This window comes from Alternaria rosae, assembly GCF_020736505.1.
Source record: "Alternaria rosae strain MPI-PUGE-AT-0040 chromosome Unknown BKA58scaffold_1, whole genome shotgun sequence".
In the NCBI taxonomy this organism is placed as follows: domain Eukaryota; kingdom Fungi; phylum Ascomycota; class Dothideomycetes; order Pleosporales; family Pleosporaceae; genus Alternaria; species Alternaria rosae.
The window spans coordinates 2,617,282-2,638,552 of NW_025763570.1; the positions used below are offsets into that span (position 1 = coordinate 2,617,282).

Consider the following 21,271-nt stretch of genomic DNA (forward strand, 5'->3'; position numbering starts at 1 on the left):
CGACTAGCATGTGGGCAAAGTAGGGTAGAACCAACAAGCGTTTTATATGATTTTGTACAGTAGGTACAGAGTATGGTGCGCTCGTAGACACGAGGTTGATCACAGTGCTTCTCTCCAAGATAGATAACAGGGCATGCCGGCTCAATCTAGAGCCGGTCATGAATGAATGTAACAACAGTAAAGCGCAAGAAAAACTCACGAGCCAGACCCAAGTGGTATCCGCACATCGTGAGAGGTATATGAACAAGAGACCCAAAACCCAACCCATCCTGTATGACGACCCAGTCCGTGGGTGTCCCCATCCGTATCCCAAACTCCAAATATTGCATTTCGTAGCCGACGGCTGTTGAGGATATGTAGGAATGTCCGTGAGTCTCTTAGTTGAAGAGAGACGAGCCGTGGCGGCGGTGGAGGTGGGCGCGAGGGAACTTGGCGGATCGCTTGACGGAAGCAACGACAGCACCGCCAGAGCAGGACATGCCGTTTGCGAGAGGCTGGGCAACAGCGCATCCGCGGTTGCAAAGACCAAACATATTGGATCCGATGCATACAACAGCTCCATCGTTGTCACAGGGGGTGCAGTCACTGCCGCTGGACGGTGCGCTGGGAGTGCTGTTGTCGGGCACCTGAGGAGGCGCGCTGTACGCAGGCTGCTCGGGAGCGCTGCTAGGCTGCTCAGCAACATAGGTAGGAGTAGGTGTAGCGACAGGGGCAGTGGGCTCGGCAGGAGTGGGCTCGGCAGCGGGAGCGGAAGAAGCACCAGGGGCGAAGACACCACCGCCGTTGGATGGAAGTGCGGCGTAACCAGAAGTAGCGGCCGGAGCCTCGCTTGATGCGGGCTGAGAAGCCTCAGGCTGGGACGGTGTTCCCATCTGTCCGTTGCCAGCGCCCATCTTGGTCATCTTGTCACATCCGGCACCAGTGAGTGTATCTCCAAGAGAAGCGCCGTTACCCTCAGCAATGCTTTGGCCGGCGTTGGGGTAGTTGAAATCCTCGTTCTCGGCGGTGCTGCACGAAGTGGCAGGCAGATTGGCGACGAACATGTCGGGCAGAGACGAAAGAGCCTCGGAAGCACTTGCAGTTGATGCCTTGCCAGTGCCGCTTCCAACTTGAATAGGCGCGCAGTTCATGTAGAACTCACGGTTGCCGACCTTGTTCAACCAAGTCCACGCGAAGGTGTATTGGCCATCAGGAACGTTGTCAGGCATGGTAACTGGGAAGGTAGCAGCCTGAGTGCCGTCCGGGTTCTCGACTAGGTTACCAGTAGCGTTGGATGGGCAGCCGCCAACAACGCTGTGAATAACCTTCCATTGGGAGGATTCAGATGGCTGCTGATCAGTGGTGATAGAGAACTGGCATGATCCACCACCATGAACAGCGGAACCAAGGAAGGAAACTGTCTGAGTCTCGCCGGCATTCCACTGGTTCATCTGTGTAACGTCGTAGACACCAGGTCGTTGCTTGCATGGGAAGTCGGCTGGCTCCAATGGTGAACTGGTGAGAGTGTCAAAGCCGTAGGGCTTGGGGTTGTTCATCCTCATGTGCGCTGAGGCAGTGGCGGCGAATGCCACAAGTAGGGGGGTCGAAAAGAACATGTTGATGTTTGAAGGAGTGTTATGAGAAGTAGGTATTCTCGTTTGGATATCGCTAGACCTGCTGAGCGATGGAATGAATGTGATGACTGTGGTGGTTCGAGGTTCGAAGAGCAAGTGATACTTGATATAGGCGGGAGATGTGTTGTTGAGTCTAGCTCTTCGTTGACGCACAGCAATGGTAAAGAATGTGATCTGCCACAGGCAAGATGTGCAAAAGCAAAAGAAACAGAGAAGAGTTTGGTACTGCTGTGAATAGCCTGGGATGAGAAGGAAAAGCAGACGAAACACAGTTCAATTATATACGGAGGCTCATGTCTACCCACATGGCTAGCCTGTGGCGGTCGGGACGGGCTCGTACAGCAGTGCAAGGACTCAGGAGCCTATGCCCGGCGGATCATCGTGAAGAAGCATAGGCTATTCGACGGAGCAAGGCTTCTCTTGCAACGGTTGACGGGCTTCTTTCGGCTGGCGTCCCCCTCCCGGTTTAGCGGCAGGGGGACGAGCGCAGGATAAGTGGTGTAACGTCAAAGTCCTGAGCTCTCGGCAGGCACGATACCGATACCATTGGCCATGTGGTCATGACAAGAGCATTGTCCTTGAAACAAAAAAGCGGAGAGCGACTCAGAGGGGAAGGCATTGGTGCGAGGCTATGGCCAGGGGGCCAACGTCAGGTTTGAAGTTTGTGCCGATGGTCTGTGTACTATGCAGGGGAATGCCGAATCCTAGCCTATCGATAACTCTATAGCTGGAAGAGCTAGCCATGGTGTGGAGTGGCGATCGCCTGCTAAAGCTGAAACGATCAGCATCCTTCGCGAAAGCCGCTGCGGAGCCTCCCATTGGCAGACGTGCTCATCTCGACGCACACCGGGCGTGCGCCCATGGCTTGTCCGACAGCAAACCAGGTTGCACAATCGCGACTCTTCGCAGGTAACGCAAAGGATACTTACCGCCATGTTTGCGATACGGGCGCCAGACTGAAGTTCTGGAGTCTGAACAGTAGCGGGCCGACCAGAATGACAAAGAGGTCTTTGATTGCAGGCCTTGTGGGCGACCGGCCGCGTCGATGTCATCGAACTTCATGCGTCGCATCCTGGGTATCCCTCATGCGCAAGGTCTTTTACTGGGCCTCCACCTTTTAGCCGTCACTTCTGTTACTCTCGACAATATTAGACCCTGATTGTTGACAGCCCTCGGTCTATGCATGGTTCCTGACGGCGAACGCTGCTAATCTTGGAGATCGACCCAATGCAACTGTCGTGGCCTCGTGTTCAGCTGGCTGCGCCACAACGTGGGCGAGTTGCCCTCGGCGTCGGAGCGTCGGTGTCGACGAAGGTCGCAGGTAGGGCGGATCCGGGCATAAGGTGAGTGTGGCTGCGGCGTCTGGTCTCGTGCAGGTCACGACCCGGCGTAGCGACCCGTGGGCCTCGCTACCAGCCTGTCGTCGACATCAGCTCGTGATGGGAAAGCGTCGTTGCCTTCAGGCCTTCATCGCTCCAATGACCGATTGGCTGTCTACCAACCGCGGCTTGTTTCATTAAATCACTTACGCGCAAACAGCCCGCACATGGTAGAAGGGCGGCGGGCAGCCAACACTACTGGGCCTCCCTTTCCTCCTGAAAGCTGATCAGTGGGGATCGAAAAAGGCTAGCGGGGCCTCGTTTCGGATGCGCCGTCGACTACTGACATTGGACCGTCTACCACCAGCTGCAAGTTAGTGACGCCAACAGCGCGAGACAAAACAATAGCAGACCCCCGTTGTGATTACGTCCTACTCATTTTGTTGTTGCTGCTGCCCAACGAAAGTGAAACAGCGCGGTTGGTGCCAGGAATCGAAGATTTTGCGAACCTATAACTTGAATACGACTTCTGAGTGAGACATGCAGAAATGAGCGATGACAGCCCCACTCCTGCCATCCCAACGGTAAAGCGTAGTATTCGCGGGGAAAGAGTTTAGGCAAGAGCTCCTTGGCCTCGTCGATTCTAGCACGTGATAGGTGACCACCCACGCCTTTCACGAAACACAGCCAAAACAGATTCCTTCTTCGCAATTGCCTTTTGTCAAACACGTCACTGATTACCTATACTCGCAATTGTCCCATGAGAACGCATCCTCACCATTTCCAGTAGTCTTCTCCGAACGCACGAACATGACTACACGTCACCTTACTCCACACCTGATCGAGTCCAAATCTCCTTTCGCACGGCTCGGACGATCATCAATCGTAAGATCAGGCTAACAATCAAGTCGCAATCCTCGAGGATGGCAATTTTCGCACATACCAAGTCCAAGATGGTCATCATCTCCGCTACGGCCACTCGTAGGACGCCAGAATGATGTTACAGCAAAACCTCGACTTAGTATTGTCGTTGTTGAACAGTAACCAGCGGCAAACGTTACTAAATCGCCCAAGGTCGCTTCTAATCTGACTAGATCGGTGCGCTGTTTCCATCTTAGCACTTTCCTAAGGTTCTCCGGTACAGAACACCTGCCAGCGTCGCCGCTACAGTGCCGGATTTGCCGTCCCCTCGCCAATGTTTTCATTGCACAAGCTAGGATCAATACTACACGAAACCATGAGTTCGTCTTTGCTGATCTTGCGCTCGTGGCAGCTACCATCTAGCACCAGCTGCAGGTTCGACATGAACAGTGCTCAAGTGCAGGATCATGTCTACGTGACTTGCTTCTCGTCTGGCTCATTCCTGATACTACTCGACCAACTTTATTACAATATTGCCTAGGTGCAGTCTCGATCAATAGCAAGCGAGACCGCAAGAGCCACTTGTCCCACAATTCCTGCAGCGCGAAGGATCTATTGGTAGCCTGATATTACATGTTCTTCAAGCCTTAGATCTGTATCGCTTGGTCAGTGCGTTAGAGTTGCATTTCGCCAAAGCAGTGTCGGGTCGTTTCCACCTCAACATTTTACGGAAGCCGTATTACTTTTGTTGAAGTTCTATACTGGACACAGAATGTTAGTGAGCAACGTCCGGAAGATCCTTCTGGTTCCAACTTATGCACGTATTTTGCCTACAGCTGTGCAGAGATTCGTTCGCCGCCATGATCGTCGTAGTAGGTAATGGATCTGCCAACGAATCGGATTGGGGAAGGACACGTGATTGCATCGCATGCTGCTCGGCTCCAATCTCCACCATTGTCTCTATGCGGCTCTGACCAAGCTTCATCTACTCAGCTATTCTGCATAGACTCCATGACTCAGCCGCAAGATCAAGCTTGTCTTCATTCCTGCACTCTTTTGTCGTACAGCGAGCATTAATTTTCACTACAACAATGTGGAGTGGAAGCGAAGATTTCGAAGAGTTGTATATCCGACTTCTCATTGGACGGCCGCTAAATTACAGCTGCGAAGCATTCTTATGAACGTTCCTCTAGCGATTGACATCAACTGATTGATCCTTTACGCCAAGAACCAACCTTCCTCTCCAGCCAAGTGGTTTTGGACCTAGTCCGTACAAATGGTGTTTTCTCAATGCCGATATGAACGCGCCCGTCTCCACCACCAATAAAGCTTCCGTACCCATACCTCGCGTCTATTCTCTCCAAATGCTGCGCGCGGCTTTTTCTGTCCAGATAAGACGTCCCTCGCATGTCTAGTACGGCGCTACTGGCGGCGACCAGGGCGACCACAGATGCAATCGATGTAGGCATCCGTGCGAGATACTGGCCAGGCCGGCGTATGTAGACCATGATCGCAACAACGGCATAAATGCAGAAGATAGCCTCGGAGATTGCAAACATGGACGTGGAAATAAAGAGACGCTTCTCTGGCTCTATGCGTTGGCCTTCGAGCGAGTGTGGGCTCTGTGCTTCCTCCGGTATGAGCAATTTGTCTTTGTTGATCCCCATCCAAATTGCAAACAAAAGCGAGTAAGCTTTGTTCAAAGGTGCTTCAATTTCCTCGAGCGTTGGGAGGTTTTGACGAGGATCGACTAGCCGACTACTGTTCGCCGTATGGCTAGCAAAGTAGTTCATGAAATCGTCGGCAAAGCTATCATTGTGCCAGCCGGGGCTATCGGCTTTGAACAAGTATCGGTTGGACTGTCCAATGAGATTCACCGGACCGTTGCTGAAGACTTCCTTGGGCTGGTCATCGTCCAGGGTAAGAATGCTTGCTTTCTTTTGGAGTCGGCCGCTAGAGTCTACCCGAACCGTTGCAAAGCCGGTGATCAACTTCGGCCGGCAATGTACAAACGCAGAATTCTTCTCGTTCAGAAGTATCGGTTTGATCTCTCCGCAGGAACCAGTGGGATTTCGAAGCCATCCCATGACGATAGATCCCATGCAAACCTCCGCATCAGCCTGGGTAGCATTCAGCGTCGGTTCGAGTACAAGGACGAACTCAGCTGCGCTCGGTCCCGAAACGCAAGAATTTTCAGTCGTGGAGATCGGACCTTGACGCATGTAACTTCCGGTCTTGGTGCACTGGACACTCCTCCCAGTATTGGTGGTCACTGTGATGTTGACCGACGGGTAAATAGCTTCGCTCGTCGATATCGGTTTAATGATACCGGCTTTGAAGTTTCCGTCAAATCTGGGGGTAGCACATTCAAGCTTTGCACCAAATGCCTTAGTTCTAGCTTCAAATTCATTCCCCGTTGTGGTGTTCGTCCGTGGAGCAAATGGAAGGTAGAACATACTCTGGTCAGTCCACGCTGGCAGCGGTATGCCTTGTCTGAGGAAAGAATCGGCAACCAAGAATTGCTCTTCTCCGTTGCTGCCTTGGTAAGCACCAGATGCCACATCAGAACCGAAGCTTTGACCGCCTACTGGGCCTATAGTTCCGTTTACCAGAACAAACTTGAGCTGCAAAGTTTGCTTCATCGAAATCGTGTGTTGCATGTCGATGGTGGTCTGATTGAACAGCCCCGCAAGACTCACTGCCAGGAGGTTTGCCAACAATGCCATGGTACAAACCGCAGCAAGTACGAGATGCTTTGATCTTAGAGCCTTGAGAATAACCAGCTGTGGTGGTAGAGAAGCATAGTCGAGATCAGTAGACTTCTTGGCTCGCGCGTTACAGCTTTGCAGCTCCTCAATAGGCTGTAGCATGCAGAGCATACGATTGAACAGAACCCAGATTGGTTCAATAAGTGTAGCTACGGCCGTAGGGATGTAGTTTTCGAGAATGTTTTGTACAAGCGTGTTCTTTGAAGGAAGTGGTAAACCTGTTTCATTAGTCAATATTCACAAGTGCTGAGCGCGATCGAATGTGTCGCACCTTGCATATGTGCTTTAGCGAATAGCACGCTCAGGACTATTGCTAGCGCAATCAATACACTGACGAAAGGGCCAGCTACCCATAAGCTGAATTCGACGGGCCGCACTGGCTTCGCGATATCGGTTGGTATATTGCGACGTCGCGTCGTTGGCATCGACCAGTTGTCTTCTCCGATGATCTCGGGGGACTGATCGAGTTCGACGATTCTGACACGATTATTAGCTTGACAATATTACAGCCCTTGAATATAATCAAACTTACCCTACTGATGCGCCGTCGTCAACGAGCTTGTAGCGCTTGTGTCCAAGGTGTTCCTCGATCTCCTCCATCGTGCAACAGTCCAGTCCCTGGATATCAGCCAGCAGTGGCTCGTTATCAGCCACTATTGCCATAATAGCTGCGATAGTGCTAGGATTTGAGCGGAGGTTTTTCGTGCGTGTGACCGAAAGGTATAGTAATGCTATGGTCGCAATAGATACGGCGCCCAAGAATCCCTCTACAATGTAAACAAACACGGGTTCAAGAACTACAGCTTCCGTGGTGTCCGTCACCCAACCAGTAACATCTTCGGAGGACTGGAAGCCTTGATCTAGAACGTCTCGCATCGCTCGAGCAAACATCAACCGGTATCCATCTGCGTAGGATTTGGCCAGCACCTTCCAGTCCAAGTAGTCTTCCAAAGGCAGATTGCTGACAGCTAAGGCTAGTCCAACCATTGGCTGCACCATACCAGCGCCGTTAGGTCCACTACTCAGGCTCAGGTTTGTTCGTCCGATGGAGTCAATGTAATCCGGGACAGATTTACTCGGTAGCAAATCCCCTCTTACTTCATCCCCAAGGGATTTTGCGCTCATCAACTGCTCCAGGCGGGTAGTGTTGAACAAGTGTGATGCTAAAGGTTCCTTGTCACCAGTAATTTTGACCATGGAAGGCTCCAGGGTGACCGCATCCACAGTTGCCATTACTGCTTGTTGGTAGTAAGTTGGCCAACAGTAGATGGAGGTGACATTCTGTACTGCATCGATATCTCTGGCTTTGTTGCGCCCAATGGCAGCGTAGAAAGTAGTGTTACTGGTGGATGGGCAGTAACCGTCGAGAGAGTAATCGGCAAACCCAAAAGGATTCCAGTACCCCACATACATGGCAGTGAATTCTTTGTTGTTGAGTACTGGCCTGCCTGGCCAGGCCTTGTTGGCACCCATAGTGATATTGCCATTCAAGCCCTGAGAGAAGGAGCACCCGTTCGTGCTATTGATGGCAAACCCTGCACGTCCTGGTTTCGTAATAATAGTGGCAGGTTCGCAGTACAAATCTACACTATACAGCGTTGTTGGGGCGGACCAGTTTCCGTGAGGTATAGATGCGTCAGAAGACAAAGGTTTTGGCCGAATCGGTGCAAGTGTATAGTTGCGCGCCATGTACTGAGTAAGAGTTTCGTTGAGAGCCGCAATTGCGAATGTCGATTGGGCAAATCGTAGTGTCAGATTCGATGCCTGATCTTTGGCAGGTAAAAAAGCCGTTGACCGATCGAATGGAAGTGTGACATTTCGAGTGATGGTTTGCGTAGAAAAGATACCGGCCTGGGTAGGTACCAGACCCAAAGTCACCAGGACAACAGCAAGAGACGCCCAGAATACGGGCCAGTGTCTGTCTCTAGCAGCCTTCAGTGGGACCAAGGGTATGAAGTCGAAAGGATAGTGTAGGAGTAGTGAGTCCTTCCCCAGAGCACCCTGTTCTTTACTGAGTTGATAGTAAGGTTCCATGCGTTTCGTCTCTAGATCGATCCATGCCCAATATATGCTGAAGATGACTGCAACGATGGTCGGGAAATATAAGTAGAGAAAACTTCTACTCAGGGGAAGGTCGCTAATCCGGGGTGCGAAAATGATACCATCGTCCCGCTGGCTTCTCACTAGTAACACCTGCAGGACGGCGATCAGGGACCAGCAAATCGTGATGGTCAAAAGAAGGACTGGTGCGCGCAGCGCTGATGGTTTCCATGTCTTGGCAGCTACTTGTACACATTAATATCTTTGATCGCTCTGAGCGGTTTTAGGGCTCTAACATACTCTGGTGCTCTGGATCGCGCGCAAAGATTGAAATGATAGTGTTTGATTTCTTAGGTCCAATAGTATCCGGGAAGCTTGATCGCGCCACAGGCGCTAGACTGGCATCCATCGCGAAGAAAAGAATACACGACGAGCAAACGAAAAAGAAGCGCGACGCAAGGAATGCAAAGCAACGGAAGTAGATTCAGGCATTCTACACGTTGAGAGGATAGATACTTAACAGCATTATCGTGGAGCATAAGCGCCCCCAAAACTCAAGGCGCGAGACTGCGCCGCAAAGATGGCTACCGCCCAATCATTTAGCGACCGCAAGCCCGATCCGGGCAAGAACCACAACCTCGGAACGCGACGATTGCGGGTAGTCGCTGGACCGTCCAATACGATACCCGAGATGTGCGGTAAGTGGATTCAGACTTTCCTATAGGAGTAAAAACACAGGTACGAATAGCTATACTTGGGACACGTCGCGGAGATCTACCGTTGTCGCAATCTTCGCTTCGCGACAAGCAATATTGAGACACCTGACCATTGTGCAGCAGGAGCACAAGGTCATTACTTTCTGGAGGCTTTGCTGATGATCTGCTAATAGGCGTTTGTGTGTTGTCAACCGGGGTAATCCTTAGCGGAAAGCCCCAACTTCTCGCCTCCTGCAAGATTGTGAGCGGTGAAAAGCGATAACGCGTAGTACTTACCACCATGTGCGGAAGTCAACAGTCGATACATCGATACCCAGGTCCCGTAGCGCGCTAGTGTCCAGATGGCAGTCGTAAGGCCTGATAGTGCCGTCTTTTGGTTCTTCATCAGGCTTGAAGGACTCCATGTTGTCGAGTGGTAACCCCATGATTTCGGAAAATGTCTGGCAAATCTGCCATTTAGTCATCCGATCTTCGGAACTGAAGTGAAGAACATTGGGTAGCTCGCGGTTCCTACAACAGGCCGTTAGCACTGTATGACCGAAACATTTCATCAGGCGAAGATGTGAATTTGGCTTACGCGCTCGCGGGATCAAGATACAGCTTCGCTATGTCGCGGCACACTCGGCCAACGTCTTGGGTATTGGTAGGGTATCGAAGCGCGTAGTCGTCGACTTGAATTTTGGGTTGACCATGCTCTATCTGTTGGGCGTTCCACAATTGCGACATGAGGACATTGACTGCACTGTCTTTGGGCTCATCGCAGGATCCGTAGAGGACCGGTACTCGAAGAACGACGACTTTGTTCTTTGCGCCAGTCTTAGCAGCAACCTCAAGAACAGCCTGTTCGCCTTCCAGCTTGGTTTGGCCATACCTGATGAAGGCTGTCAGCCGTGATCAGACACCTCGCCCAGCATTATCCTGGGATGGCGTTGTTTCTGGAGCAGGCTCGGAAGACATGAATGAACAAGACTCTGCTACGACTATGGTGCGGTATATCAAGACTTACGTATTCGGTGGGCTCGGCGTCGAATCCGTCTTGTAGGGAGCCTCTCCAGGTCTACCTCCAAACACGTAGTCTGTCGAGATGTATATGAGGAAGATACCCCGAGAGATGGTAGCCTCAACCAGCGCTCGACTTGCGTCTACGTTCAATTTCCTGGCTGCTTCTGGGTCTTTAGTACAAGAGTCCGGGAAGCGGTTGGCAGCACAGTGGACGACGACTTTCGGTTTGACTTCATTAAGCACCCTGAAGATCTCCTTAGAATCCAAAATGTCCAGTTTCACCACACCTGGAGCAGTGGTGCGATGCAGACCAGTGCCGATAGACTTCCAGCCATCTAACAAGAACTCTCGCTGCACTTGACGGCCGAGCAGACCACTAGCTTCGCTCCGCGGTCAGCTAGCAGTAACACATTCGTGGAGGCTATTTACCACCGGTGATCAATGCTGTCCGTGCCATACTGGTACCATGCGCAGTCAAGGATTCTTTGCAGAAGTTTAGTTTGGATCAGTCGATCAAGCGATGATGACGACAGCGTGGTGCATTGTAGCAGCTCCCGTGGGGCACCTGCCCAGGTGTGCACCCCCAGGTCCGCGCAGCATCACGTGCTAGCGAGACCCTGAATCCCTGCAAGCTCGCCGCGACTGTTCGATTGTCGCGACGCAACAAGCAACCCACCGCTTACACGACCCATTCGCACCCACCATGTCCACCATAGTAAAGGAAGCTTCCCAGAGCTCATACCCGTACGTCTGACAAGCCGTGTTCATTGCATTAGCTAATTGAAGCAGCCCCGTCATTCCCAAAGACTTCAACGGCAACCAGCCAAAGACCATCCGCTTGTTCCCTCTAAGCAACTACACATTTGGCACCAAGGATGGCCAGCCCGAAGAGGATCCGTCCGTCCTTGCCCGGCTCAAGCGATTAGAAGAGCACTACTCGGAGCACGGCATGCGACGGACCTGCGAAGGCATCTTGGTCTGCCATGAGCACAACCACCCGCACATCCTCATGTTGCAGATCGCAAACGCCTTCTTCAAGCTGTACGTGTTCGCATCCTCGATCTTGCATCCTCACTGACGTCATGCAGACCTGGCGATTACCTCCGCGCCGAAGATGATGAGATTGAGGGCTTCAAGGCGAGGCTGAACGAGCGCCTCGCACCAGTGGGCACACAGTTCACAGGCGAAGGCGTAAACGACGAGTGGGTAGTTGGCGATACGCTGGCCCAGTGGTGGCGGCCCAACTTCGAGACCTTCATGTACCCTTTCATTCCTGCCCATGTCACCAGGCCAAAGGAATGCAAGAAGCTGTACTTCATCCAGCTTCCCCGTAGCAGTAAGTCGACTCGAGTCGCCTGTTTCTCACAATATGTACAATTGCTAATACTTCGCAGAGGTTCTCAGCGTTCCGAAGAACATGAAACTCCTCGCCGTTCCTTTATTCGAGCTTTACGATAACACCGCGCGCTACGGACCACAACTTTCAGCGATCCCTCATTTGCTCTCCCGTTACAACTTTGAATTCGTAGACGAGGATGGCAACGTTGCAGCGTGCACGCCTGGTGTAGGCCCGCCAGACGGATACCGGCCTCAGACCAAGGTCCTGGCAGGCGGCGATGGGGACGATACCACGATGGAGCAGAATGGGGAAGGTAGCGATATCACTCTTTCGTAGAGCGCTTCCGTTATCATTCCGCTCTCTGAGTTTTATCTTGCTAATTCATACCCGGTGTCAGGCGTTACGACAGCGTAGGCATCATGACTTTGGTGGTTTGGCTACGATGCCCATCTTTCGACGGAGATGCTCGATACTTCTCTTGTCCCAGGTTTGGTACATGAAATGAGGAGCGGTGCATCATGTCGAACTGCGACTATACCGTACGTGCTTTCGGTTGCCTCGGAACTGCAAACGTGACACCAGAATAGTGCATAGCTAGGAGCATGGCGCATATGATGAAGCTCATATCTCGAGGCCGTATCTCATCACTGAATCGCGCCATGCAAGTATAAGCGGTCTTTTGCCCCCTAAGAATGAATGTATGCGTTCCAGCGAGTGTGTTCCAGATAATGTTCTGTGCCAGGCCCACTGGTTCTGCGATAACCGGTACCAACGAGCCACTCAAAGCCTGCCTATTCCAAACCACGTCCATGCCAAAAGTTACCTTCAGATCGAAGCAATTGTGAAAGCAATGAAATCTGGTGCCAGATACCCGAGCCAAGGTACGAACAAAAAAAAAGGGTTCTCTATCACGAGAGCCTCACACGTATGCAGCATACAATGAGCCTTTGTCGACTACCCCAAGCACATTTTCTCGTTGCCTGGGTCGACCAGATTCACATCTTGAAGGTCACTGGGTAACTCACCGGAATTTGCGACGCCACACGCACGACTGGCTGGTGATCCTCATGACCTGAGACCACTTGCAAACCGTCTTCGTTCTCCTATGAAATCCCGGTTGTGCTAATTCTGTCCATGTAGATGCATGGTTCTGCAACAATGCGATGGAGAATTTTCGTTAATTTGCCAATCGTCTAGAAATCTCTATTCGACTCGTCTTCATATAAGAACCTTCTCATCCCACCTCTTATTTTCCCTTCCTCTCACCGTATAGCAGTAGCTTCCAGTTCCAACACAAGTCAATCGAGTCTCGAGAAGAATAACCTCACGCAAATGTACGAGCAGCTTCCTCCTTGCCTATAACAACCGGCTAATAAATCATAGTTTCGAAACGATACCACTCTCGTACTGCCTCCCTAGCCCTCTTGCCTGCTAACACTAACTAATTCTCCCAGACCCTTACCAAATATGCGTCTACTGCTCTCCGTCGTCGCCGCCGTGGCCCTCTTGGCCACTGCCACGGTCGCCAACAGCGGAAAAGACAGGATCGTTTGGCACGAACGCCCAGTCAAGGAGCAGCATGGCTGCATAGTGACCTGCAAGAAGGCGTCCGATAAGCCATCTGAATTCTACAGGACCCAGTGCGCCGTTTGCATGGACAGGATCAGGAACACCGTGTGCCATGATTGCGCAGCAGCATACCGGGATGGAATCCCCTTCGAGCAGTCTGAACAGCTCTGTTACCGATGCCGTCATGTATCGGACTATGACTCCTCCTCTGAGTTTGACGAGCCTTACGACAAGGATGGTGGGTTCTTTTGGGGCGGCCCTGAGGGCTAGAGCAGTTTGAGATGCTTAGTCATGCATCCCATTCATGAATCCTCCTATCACGCGCAGTGGTTTGCGAATTGTAGATGGAAACTTTTCCACTGATGGGTATGGGTCACGGCTAGCATAGTACCGTAAAGCCAAATCAAATTGTTTGGTACAATAGTGAGGCTTAATGAATGATTTTCTGGTGTAGAAACGAAAACACACTTGAAAGAAACCCGCTCCTCATCGCAACCATCACTTCTACGGCATCTTCCCATGAGGGCACACACCTCTTGATGCGCTTGCAAAGTGGGGAGTAACGCGACCGATGCTCTTACACCCTAGGGCAAGAGATGCTGACGGACGCAAACAAGTCACTAGTGCATTGCTTGTTGAGCGGCGTCGCACTGCTGCCTCTGCAGTTACTGCCGCTATGGATCGTAGTCGTGCAATACCTACAATAACAAGACCACAAGTCAGTCCATCTACTTTAAAGTTGAATCTGAAAACGTACCCAATATCAGACTCGTACCACGCGAAGATCGACCCTACATTTTGATATGGAATGCATCTTTCCTGACCGGGAAGTACGTAGATGTTCCAAGCAGGACCGTCGTTTTGGTCGCACTCGCGGTTGCTGAAGATCCAAATCTTGGCAAGGTTTTTGGGCAGACTGCCGGATAGTGCGTCGCGGCCTAGTTCGCCTGTCACTGCATCTACTACTGGCAGTGCTTCTGTCAGTAGTGCGGGTGCCGGATTGGCCGTGGATGTTGCGACCAGAGCGCTGAGGCTGAAGAGGAGGGTAGAGAAGTGCATGATGGCTCTCTTGCAATGTGAGGACCCAAGTTACGACGTTCTGAAACTGCTTTGATTAGAGCTCCTGGTGAAAGTTGAGGCTTCGTATTATATACACATAGCTTACCATGTCTCTAGTGACAACCCCAGCGGCAAAGGTCCTTCGAGACATGTGTGAGATGTTGGCAACGCTTACGATGGGTATAGGGAACGTTTCAAGTCGATAGTCCTGCGAGCGTGAAAGTCTTGTCCGTGCTGATCGATGTTGTGACGCCTTTCTGCTTCGGCGCATCGTGAGTGTCACCTTCTCCTACATTTCGCATAGCCCTTTTCCACATGGAACGCCAACACTCTATGTAAAACTGATCGTAAACACATTTGGCCTAGTAAGCAGTAGCTCTTGAGTTTGTATGTCTCACAGTGTCATTTCGTGGTCATAGATGTCGAGTCCGCTAGCAGGCCTCAGAGTCCGAGGAATAGTGACAGTAAGTGGGGCTAGAGCGTCTAGTGACAACTGGGAATTGCGGTTTGCTGGGAGCACGCAATTGATTCACGTGTGATTGTATGTAGGTAAAAGGGCTGACAAATTTCGGCGTACACAGTTCGTGAGCGGCGTCAGGCACCTAACGGCCGGCATGGTGTCACCAAAATCTATAACCTAGCCCGACTAGAGCCTATGTTCCCATGTTGACAGCACATGTGTCATCTGTAACGGGTAATACGGTCAGTACAATCTGATTGCTTGCAGGATATTAGCCGAAAGATGCGATGAAGTTGAGATACTTGGGGGATGTTGAACTACCGGGATGTGCAAAGTCAGGCAAACTTGGTAGGGAAAATTACTCATCTGTACGAAGAACTTTTGGCATGAGGATAGTGTTCTGATTGTTCATCCTCTGTACTCATAAAATACATTATCTTGTAATATACATTATATACTAACTATGTAGGGAAATGAGAGACTTGTGGGTTAGGCTAAAGTGATGATGACGTATGAAAGCGAGTGGTGCGTAAAGAGCGTTGCGACATCCAGTATGTGGTTCTACCCGCGCCACGGTAAACTCATGGGAGTACGATCTGTACAGTCTGGGCGATGCTAGGAACTCCCTCCTTTGACATGACAAAGACGTAGTAGGCACCTGGGATGAGAATACCACTGTCGTTAGGCAGTGTAGCAGTGTAGCTGCATCCGTCACCCTTGACGTTCGTCAGGGGCACGCGGCGCTGATCGGTGTTGACAGAGTGTGTGACGCTGCCGATGCGGACCAAGGCGAACTTGAGGCCTGGCGTAGACGTCTCGACTTGGATGGTCAGTTTACCTCCAACTTTGACACTCTCTGCGCTCAAAGAGCTGATGACTGGTCGGGTTGCGGGGGTGCCGTCGGTGTTGAAGAGATATGGTGGGGAAAAGATCTGGCCATCGGCATGGTCGACGAGTTTGTTGCAGTTGGCGGAGCTGCGGCCGACTCCCTGCGCGACGTAGCAGAGACCACCGCCACCAGAGAAAACGCGTCCATCGGCTAGCAGAATGCTGACCGAGTGGTAATTGCGCGGGACAGCTTGTGGTGCTAGAGTCTTCCAAGATTTGGTGGCTGGGTCGAACAGTTCTGGGTAGAGAGCTCCGTCCGTATCGGTGAAGACCAATGAGCGTTTTTGACCACCGCTTACGAGAACTTTTCCGTCAGGCAGAACGACCGCGTTGGAAAAACCGCGAGGGTAGGCCATGTCCGCGACTCGCTCAACCTTGGCAGGGGTGTTCGGCTCGCCGATTGTAGTGATGTGGGCCCGAGCGTTGGCGTCTGAGTTGGTGTAGTCAGGCGCGCCGCCAGCACTCAAGATCTTGCCAGCAGTGGCATCGTACATGACAAAGATTCCACACATGGCATCATCGATGGGGTCACGAATACCAGCAGCGACTTGGGATCCGGTTCCCTTGGTACCGTACCAGTTCATGGCCTTGCTTGGACCGGCCTGGAAAACGGAGGCGTTCTTCCAACCGAACAACCATGCATGGTTGTCTTCACGCCAGATGCCTTCATGGTCGGTCGTGAGCATAGCCTTCATCTTCGCGTTTGGCAGTGCTGTCCAGGTGTTGGTGACAGGATCGTACACTTCGCCGTCTTTGCCCTTGCGTGGACCAGAGTATGCACCTCCGATGGTGAAAACGCGATTATCCGATGTCGTCGTGGATGATTGGTAGCCGCGGGCCATTTTCCTAAGTACAATCAGTATGAAGTTCATATTATTGAGCTAGGATAGGCTAACATGTCGGGCGCACGAGTGAATCCATTCGATGCTGGATCATAAAGACTGGCCGCGGAAGCGTCAGATCCTCCTTGAATCAGAAGCTTCCCGTCCTGAAGACTGCTCATTGCGGGACAGAACATGTCGTGATGAGTGTTGCTCACTGTACGAGCTGAAACAGCACCACTGAGAGAATGTTAGCGTGCGTTGATGATACTTGACCAGAATGACTTACGTGTTGAAATTGTAGTCCGCAAATTGAGTGCGTCCACCAGCGCCTCCGAAAGCATCAGCACCCCAACTCGAGAATACGAGAAGACGTTCCGAGACAGGGTATTCCGGGACGACATATGCAGCAACAGGGATGACAGGCAGGCGGATAAGATCTGACCATTCACCGTCCTTCGCAGGCGCAGGTGCTACGTTGAGACGCATTACATCGAAGCGTTTGTCGGTTGACCAGATCAAAGTGTTACTGCGCGAGTCGGCTTTGATGTGGCAAGCCTTCTTGGCAGAGTCGTAGACAGCGGCGGTACATGTTGCCCAGTTTGCGCAAAGGTAGGCACAGGTATCGAATGTGTTCACGCCTTGCCATACCTTCTCGCTTGGTCCGCGGATGTCAGTGCCGGGGCAGATGCTGTATTGTTTCTAGCGGTGCAATGTTAATATTCCGCTTGTCTCTCAAGCTACTGGGGAGCAGACTTACCCTGTTCCTATGATACGTCCATTCCCCATTAGGGCAGCGAGCAATGTTTACTTGCTCTGCTTGGATGACCTGGAAGCGATCGTTGGCAACCCAGTTCAGTCCGGCAAGATCCTTGAAGTGGCAGTCTTTTGTCTTGGTATCAAACACTGCCTTGAAGCAGTCCATACTCTTGTCGCAGAGTTTTGCACATGCTGTAACCGAAGCAACGCGCTTGATCGATGTCGTAGGTCCAGTGAGGTCGGTGCCAGGGCAAACTCGATATCTGATGCCTTCCGCTCCAGTAAAGATATCGTCGTTGCCAGGGCAAGCATTAAGACCGTGGGTGAATTGTAAAAGAGTGGCTGCCGAAAGCACGGCGAAAAGAGTGCGGACCTGCATCTTGGATGTGAAATCAGACAACTGGCCTGAGGCAGGAATCGGAGGACTGGCGTCAACTACCTATATACCCGTCCCAGCCACGACCCTATATCGGTGACCCGCATAGGAGTTTGCAAAAATGGATATCAGTGAAACGAACGAGGGGATTGTAGACCTAACATCGAAGAGGATAGCGTACTGCCAAGATGGGAACCGTTCGTGAGTAGCTACCCTGTATATGTTCACCTATATATCGTATTTTAGTATGTTCGATAGCGCTAATGGCACCAGATCCGGACCGGACAGGGGGTTCATGTCAACGGTAGCGGGCCGGGACACCTAGGCAGGTTAGCGATGATGCCACTATCGGTATGCTCGGTGTTCCTGGAGTCATGCTGTTGACTGCGCCTCAAGCAAAAGATCGAATGGATCTCGGCTCCTGGGTCGTGATGTGGAGTGTCGCATTGCTGTAATGAGTTGTTATTCTGATGCGATAACCCCATTCTCCACATTTCCATGGGGACATATGCCTTTTCCTCTGCCAAAACGCTCTACCTGACAACAATGTATACATCCTGAAGGACCTGCTAAAGGATTGCGGCGATGTTTCTACACGCGCCAGCTGGCAATTATTGATTCCTTGTCAGGCTGCTTGAAACGCCAAGGCCAACGCTCCACCCCACCCCTGCGCCCATCAGGGAGACGTTATCTACAAAAAAAGAACTTCATGTGAATAACCACCGTCAAAACTCCGCCCCTGTTCCCAGCGCATGGGAATTGCAGGAACAGCTCTATCGGAGGTATCGTGGCGGATCCACACGACTTAAAGCCGGCTTAATAAAGTGCGTTAGATCTCAGTAACGCAATCTATCGTAGCTGCGATACGCGACGTTGAAAAGTGAAAAGTTACGGCTGTCGGCACAACGGCCGGAGTGCAGGAGGCGATTGGGGTATCCTGGTGTGAATGCGGCTAGGTCAGCCGAGACAATGGCGGCGTTTGCACTGGATCTTTGACACGGAACTGAAAGGAGGCTCGGTGAATCTGTCGTGGCAGCTCAGACACCCTGGTTGTTAAAGTTCGAGTCAGTCTATTGATGTAACGAGCATTCCGTCTTGGCGATGACTTCCATGGCACCGATCACGTGTCGTCTGTACTCATCGAACGTAAGGTCCTATGCGTAAACACGGCAGGTTCACCAGCCTTGACCGGGCATTGCAGCCCAAGCAGGGATTGGCCAATCCCATGGACTGCTACTATAGCTTATCGAAGCTTGTTCCATGGGAAAAGCTACACTGCTCATATTCATGCCACGGGTGACGCCTGATTGGGAGCCGAGACTATCCAAACCAATAAGCTCGGACTCTTGTGGGTTGCCACTATCGGAACCTGGTGGCTGGAATTGCAACTCAGCCGCTAGTTTGTCCCTGAGAGCCATCTTTTGTCTGATTTGCGTCACAATGGCAGGTGTATCCAATTGTTCGGACGTTACTGCTTCACGTGCCGACCAAGCCTGTAGCACGAGCCCCCCAAAGATTGTGAAGAAAGGATTATGGGGCTTGGTTTCTATTGGACTGTCCTTTTTCTCAAGGTCCATCAAACGAGCGGCGCAGTTGTCGCTCATTGCCTGCCACAATCGGTCTGCAAGTTGGCCTAGTGGCCGTATTTTTAGCTCTTGGACGAGGTGAACATAGACAGGGAATGGAAAATGCAGGTAGACGATCCAGCGAAAGCTAATCAGGAGAGGTGAGGTCATGAGCATCGTATCGCACTCAAGCATGCGGCGTGCAAATGCAAGACCAACGTCGCGCTGCTCCTCACTTTCCTGCGCAAGCCCCTTTGAGTTGGTTGATAGGTAATTTGCAAATCCGATCTTTGCGAGTGACGCGCGCGCCGTCCATATGGTCAGAAAATGCAGTGGGTTTTGGGCATCGCAATGCGTAAGATACTTTTGCTCTATCATCGACTCAAATGCGGTAAGCTCGTCAGCCCCAGAATGTGAAGAGTCGAACGCCTTTTTCGAGAAGCACTTCAGGGCCGGATTGATGAAGTCCAGATGGGACGGGCTTTGGCGAATGAACTCGCCAATTTGACTGCGAACGACTGCAAATAAGGCTTCGGAAATGATACCAGACTCAGCAGGCGCGGTCTTCATCTCGACCCGTAGACTGAAATCGTTGACGTTGAGAGGGACTTTGCAATCCCATGTGGGAATCAAAGTGGTGGATTTGCTCTCGGTCATTTCCGACATTCTGTTGTCGAAAAGTGTGAGAGACCACCATAGTCTTCTGCGCAGTTCGGCCTCTAGCACGCAATGCCTAGAATTGGTAGATTCGGTGTCAATACCCATGCGCTGAGCAATGCGAACAGCAGCCCCTAGCATGGACGACATGGACCGTGGGTCTGTGTCTGGTTTGAGCGAGATCAGGTAGAGATGGAGGGCTGTCAGGCACTCTCGATCACTGGACTTCAAAAATTTACAGTTCAGCAGCGCCTCTCTTGCACCCAACTGGTAGGATCTGATCAAGTCCGGCTTAGGCCTGCCGAACAATGATTGGCAATGCCCCTGATTGAGGCTGAAGATAGCCGTACAGTAGATGGAGAACATTAGAGCCTCCAAATTGGGATCGATATGGGAGACGTCGCTAGCGGCATCAATGATGCGTGGCTGAAGCGTGGGCGTGTGAGTGAGCTTTAACAACGGGTCGACGTTCTCAAGGTACAGTTGCCAAAGTTTGAAGATCTGGCTTTGCGGGGGATGTAAAACTGACAAACTGACACTCGTGCTACGCGAGCAGAACAGGAGGTCTTCGCTAAGGTGCAGTGTATGCGCATAGAGATGATCCCAAGCTTGCACAATCTGGGCTTGCCGTAATGCGTGTTGCGAAGAGCCACTGTGTTCGGAATCGTCGTCGCTGCCGTCATCATCAGCATCAGCATCGTATGCTCGTCGATTTAAAGCATGCCAAAAGCTCCTAGCATGGTCAGCAGTGGCTCTTCCAAGTGGTACAGCTTTTGTGTACTTGGGTTGAGAATTCTCGGTATCGGGTATGGTAGACGGCTGAGCTCTGGATATCTCCCGACCACGACCGGCGTTACTTTCGTGGGACCCTGTGGATAAGTTGGAAGACGCATGCAAGGGTTGGAAGGCAATGCCGTTCGTCTTCAAGAGGTCCTCGTAGTGGCGAAGACGCTCAAGTAGGTCCCGTTCGGCAAATCTGCGACGCCGTTGCCGTGGTTGCGTCGCTGCGGAAATGCATTGAACGCCTGCCTTGTTGCAGTTTGAGCAAGGAAAATTCCGGTCACATCTGACCTTTCTGTGCGCGCATAGCACGCACGAAAGCACGCGCTGTGACTTGCTTGCATGCGTCAATGGGGACAGTGCATCAGCACTGAGTTCAGGTGTGGGTAGATCAGACGACATGTCAAGGGAACGAGCTGTCCAACGTGACAGCGGTATTGATCAGGTATGCGAGTGCAGAGTGGAAGAGGCCACCTCAGAGTAGGTGGCGAGGTAGGCACTAACTAGGCAGGCAGCCAGGCAACCAGGCAACCAGGCGCGAGCCGCTCGCCTGGACTCTGCTTATCTCCGGGCTGCGCGCGAAAGAGCATTGTGGCTTCATGTGGGAAAAAAGGGTCCTTGCGACGCAGAGGGCGACCCGCAGGATAGCAGGCAGCCAGACAGCCAGGCAGGCGCAAGA

General features: G+C 51.8%; 7 protein-coding genes across 7 annotated transcripts; 1 reads left to right on the plus strand and 6 right to left on the minus strand.

Moving 5' to 3' along the window:
• Positions 1–363: 363 nt before the first annotated feature.
• Positions 364–2,034, minus strand: BKA58DRAFT_17065 (uncharacterized protein). Its single transcript, XM_046165160.1, has one exon. The coding sequence runs from the start codon at positions 1,593–1,595 to the stop codon at positions 378–380; it is 1,218 nt and encodes a 405-aa protein (XP_046031165.1). The 5' UTR covers positions 1,596–2,034; the 3' UTR covers positions 364–377.
• A 2,879-nt stretch (positions 2,035–4,913) lies between these two features.
• On the minus strand, positions 4,914–9,265 carry BKA58DRAFT_17096 (uncharacterized protein). Its single transcript, XM_046165171.1, has 4 exons — positions 8,902–9,265; positions 7,094–8,846; positions 6,833–7,038; positions 4,914–6,779 (listed from the first exon to the last, which is right to left on the minus strand). The coding sequence occupies exons 1-4, from the start codon at positions 9,008–9,010 to the stop codon at positions 4,996–4,998; spliced, it is 3,852 nt and encodes a 1,283-aa protein (XP_046031166.1). The 5' UTR covers positions 9,011–9,265; the 3' UTR covers positions 4,914–4,995.
• On the minus strand, positions 9,266–10,957 carry BKA58DRAFT_17098 (uncharacterized protein). The gene is made up of 5 exons (XM_046165172.1): positions 10,749–10,957; positions 10,324–10,699; positions 9,895–10,188; positions 9,594–9,827; positions 9,266–9,548 (listed from the first exon to the last, which is right to left on the minus strand). The coding sequence occupies exons 1-5, from the start codon at positions 10,774–10,776 to the stop codon at positions 9,521–9,523; spliced, it is 960 nt and encodes a 319-aa protein (XP_046031167.1). The 5' UTR covers positions 10,777–10,957; the 3' UTR covers positions 9,266–9,520.
• A 23-nt stretch (positions 10,958–10,980) lies between these two features.
• BKA58DRAFT_17161 (nucleotide hydrolase-domain-containing protein) lies at positions 10,981–12,176 on the plus strand. Its single transcript, XM_046165184.1, has 4 exons — positions 10,981–11,063; positions 11,109–11,360; positions 11,408–11,655; positions 11,714–12,176. Exons 1-4 carry the CDS (start codon positions 11,023–11,025, stop codon positions 11,992–11,994), a joined length of 822 nt encoding a protein of 273 aa, XP_046031168.1. The 5' UTR covers positions 10,981–11,022; the 3' UTR covers positions 11,995–12,176.
• Positions 12,177–13,131: 955 nt separating this feature from the next.
• BKA58DRAFT_446898 (uncharacterized protein) lies at positions 13,132–14,296 on the minus strand (the record flags this gene model as incomplete). Its single annotated transcript, XM_046174206.1, has 3 exons — positions 13,985–14,296; positions 13,809–13,901; positions 13,132–13,486 (listed from the first exon to the last, which is right to left on the minus strand). Exons 1-3 carry the CDS (start codon positions 14,284–14,286, stop codon positions 13,132–13,134), a joined length of 750 nt encoding a protein of 249 aa, XP_046031169.1. The 5' UTR covers positions 14,287–14,296.
• Positions 14,297–15,219: 923 nt separating this feature from the next.
• On the minus strand, positions 15,220–17,738 carry BKA58DRAFT_17194 (galactose oxidase precursor). The gene is made up of 4 exons (XM_046165193.1): positions 17,216–17,738; positions 16,745–17,157; positions 16,531–16,695; positions 15,220–16,480 (listed from the first exon to the last, which is right to left on the minus strand). Exons 1-4 carry the CDS (start codon positions 17,591–17,593, stop codon positions 15,328–15,330), a joined length of 2,109 nt encoding a protein of 702 aa, XP_046031170.1. The 5' UTR covers positions 17,594–17,738; the 3' UTR covers positions 15,220–15,327.
• A 689-nt stretch (positions 17,739–18,427) lies between these two features.
• BKA58DRAFT_17223 (uncharacterized protein) lies at positions 18,428–21,223 on the minus strand. Its single transcript, XM_046165200.1, has 2 exons — positions 20,884–21,223; positions 18,428–20,545 (listed from the first exon to the last, which is right to left on the minus strand). Exons 1-2 carry the CDS (start codon positions 20,934–20,936, stop codon positions 18,766–18,768), a joined length of 1,833 nt encoding a protein of 610 aa, XP_046031171.1. The 5' UTR covers positions 20,937–21,223; the 3' UTR covers positions 18,428–18,765.
• Between the last annotated feature and the right edge of the window lie 48 nt (positions 21,224–21,271).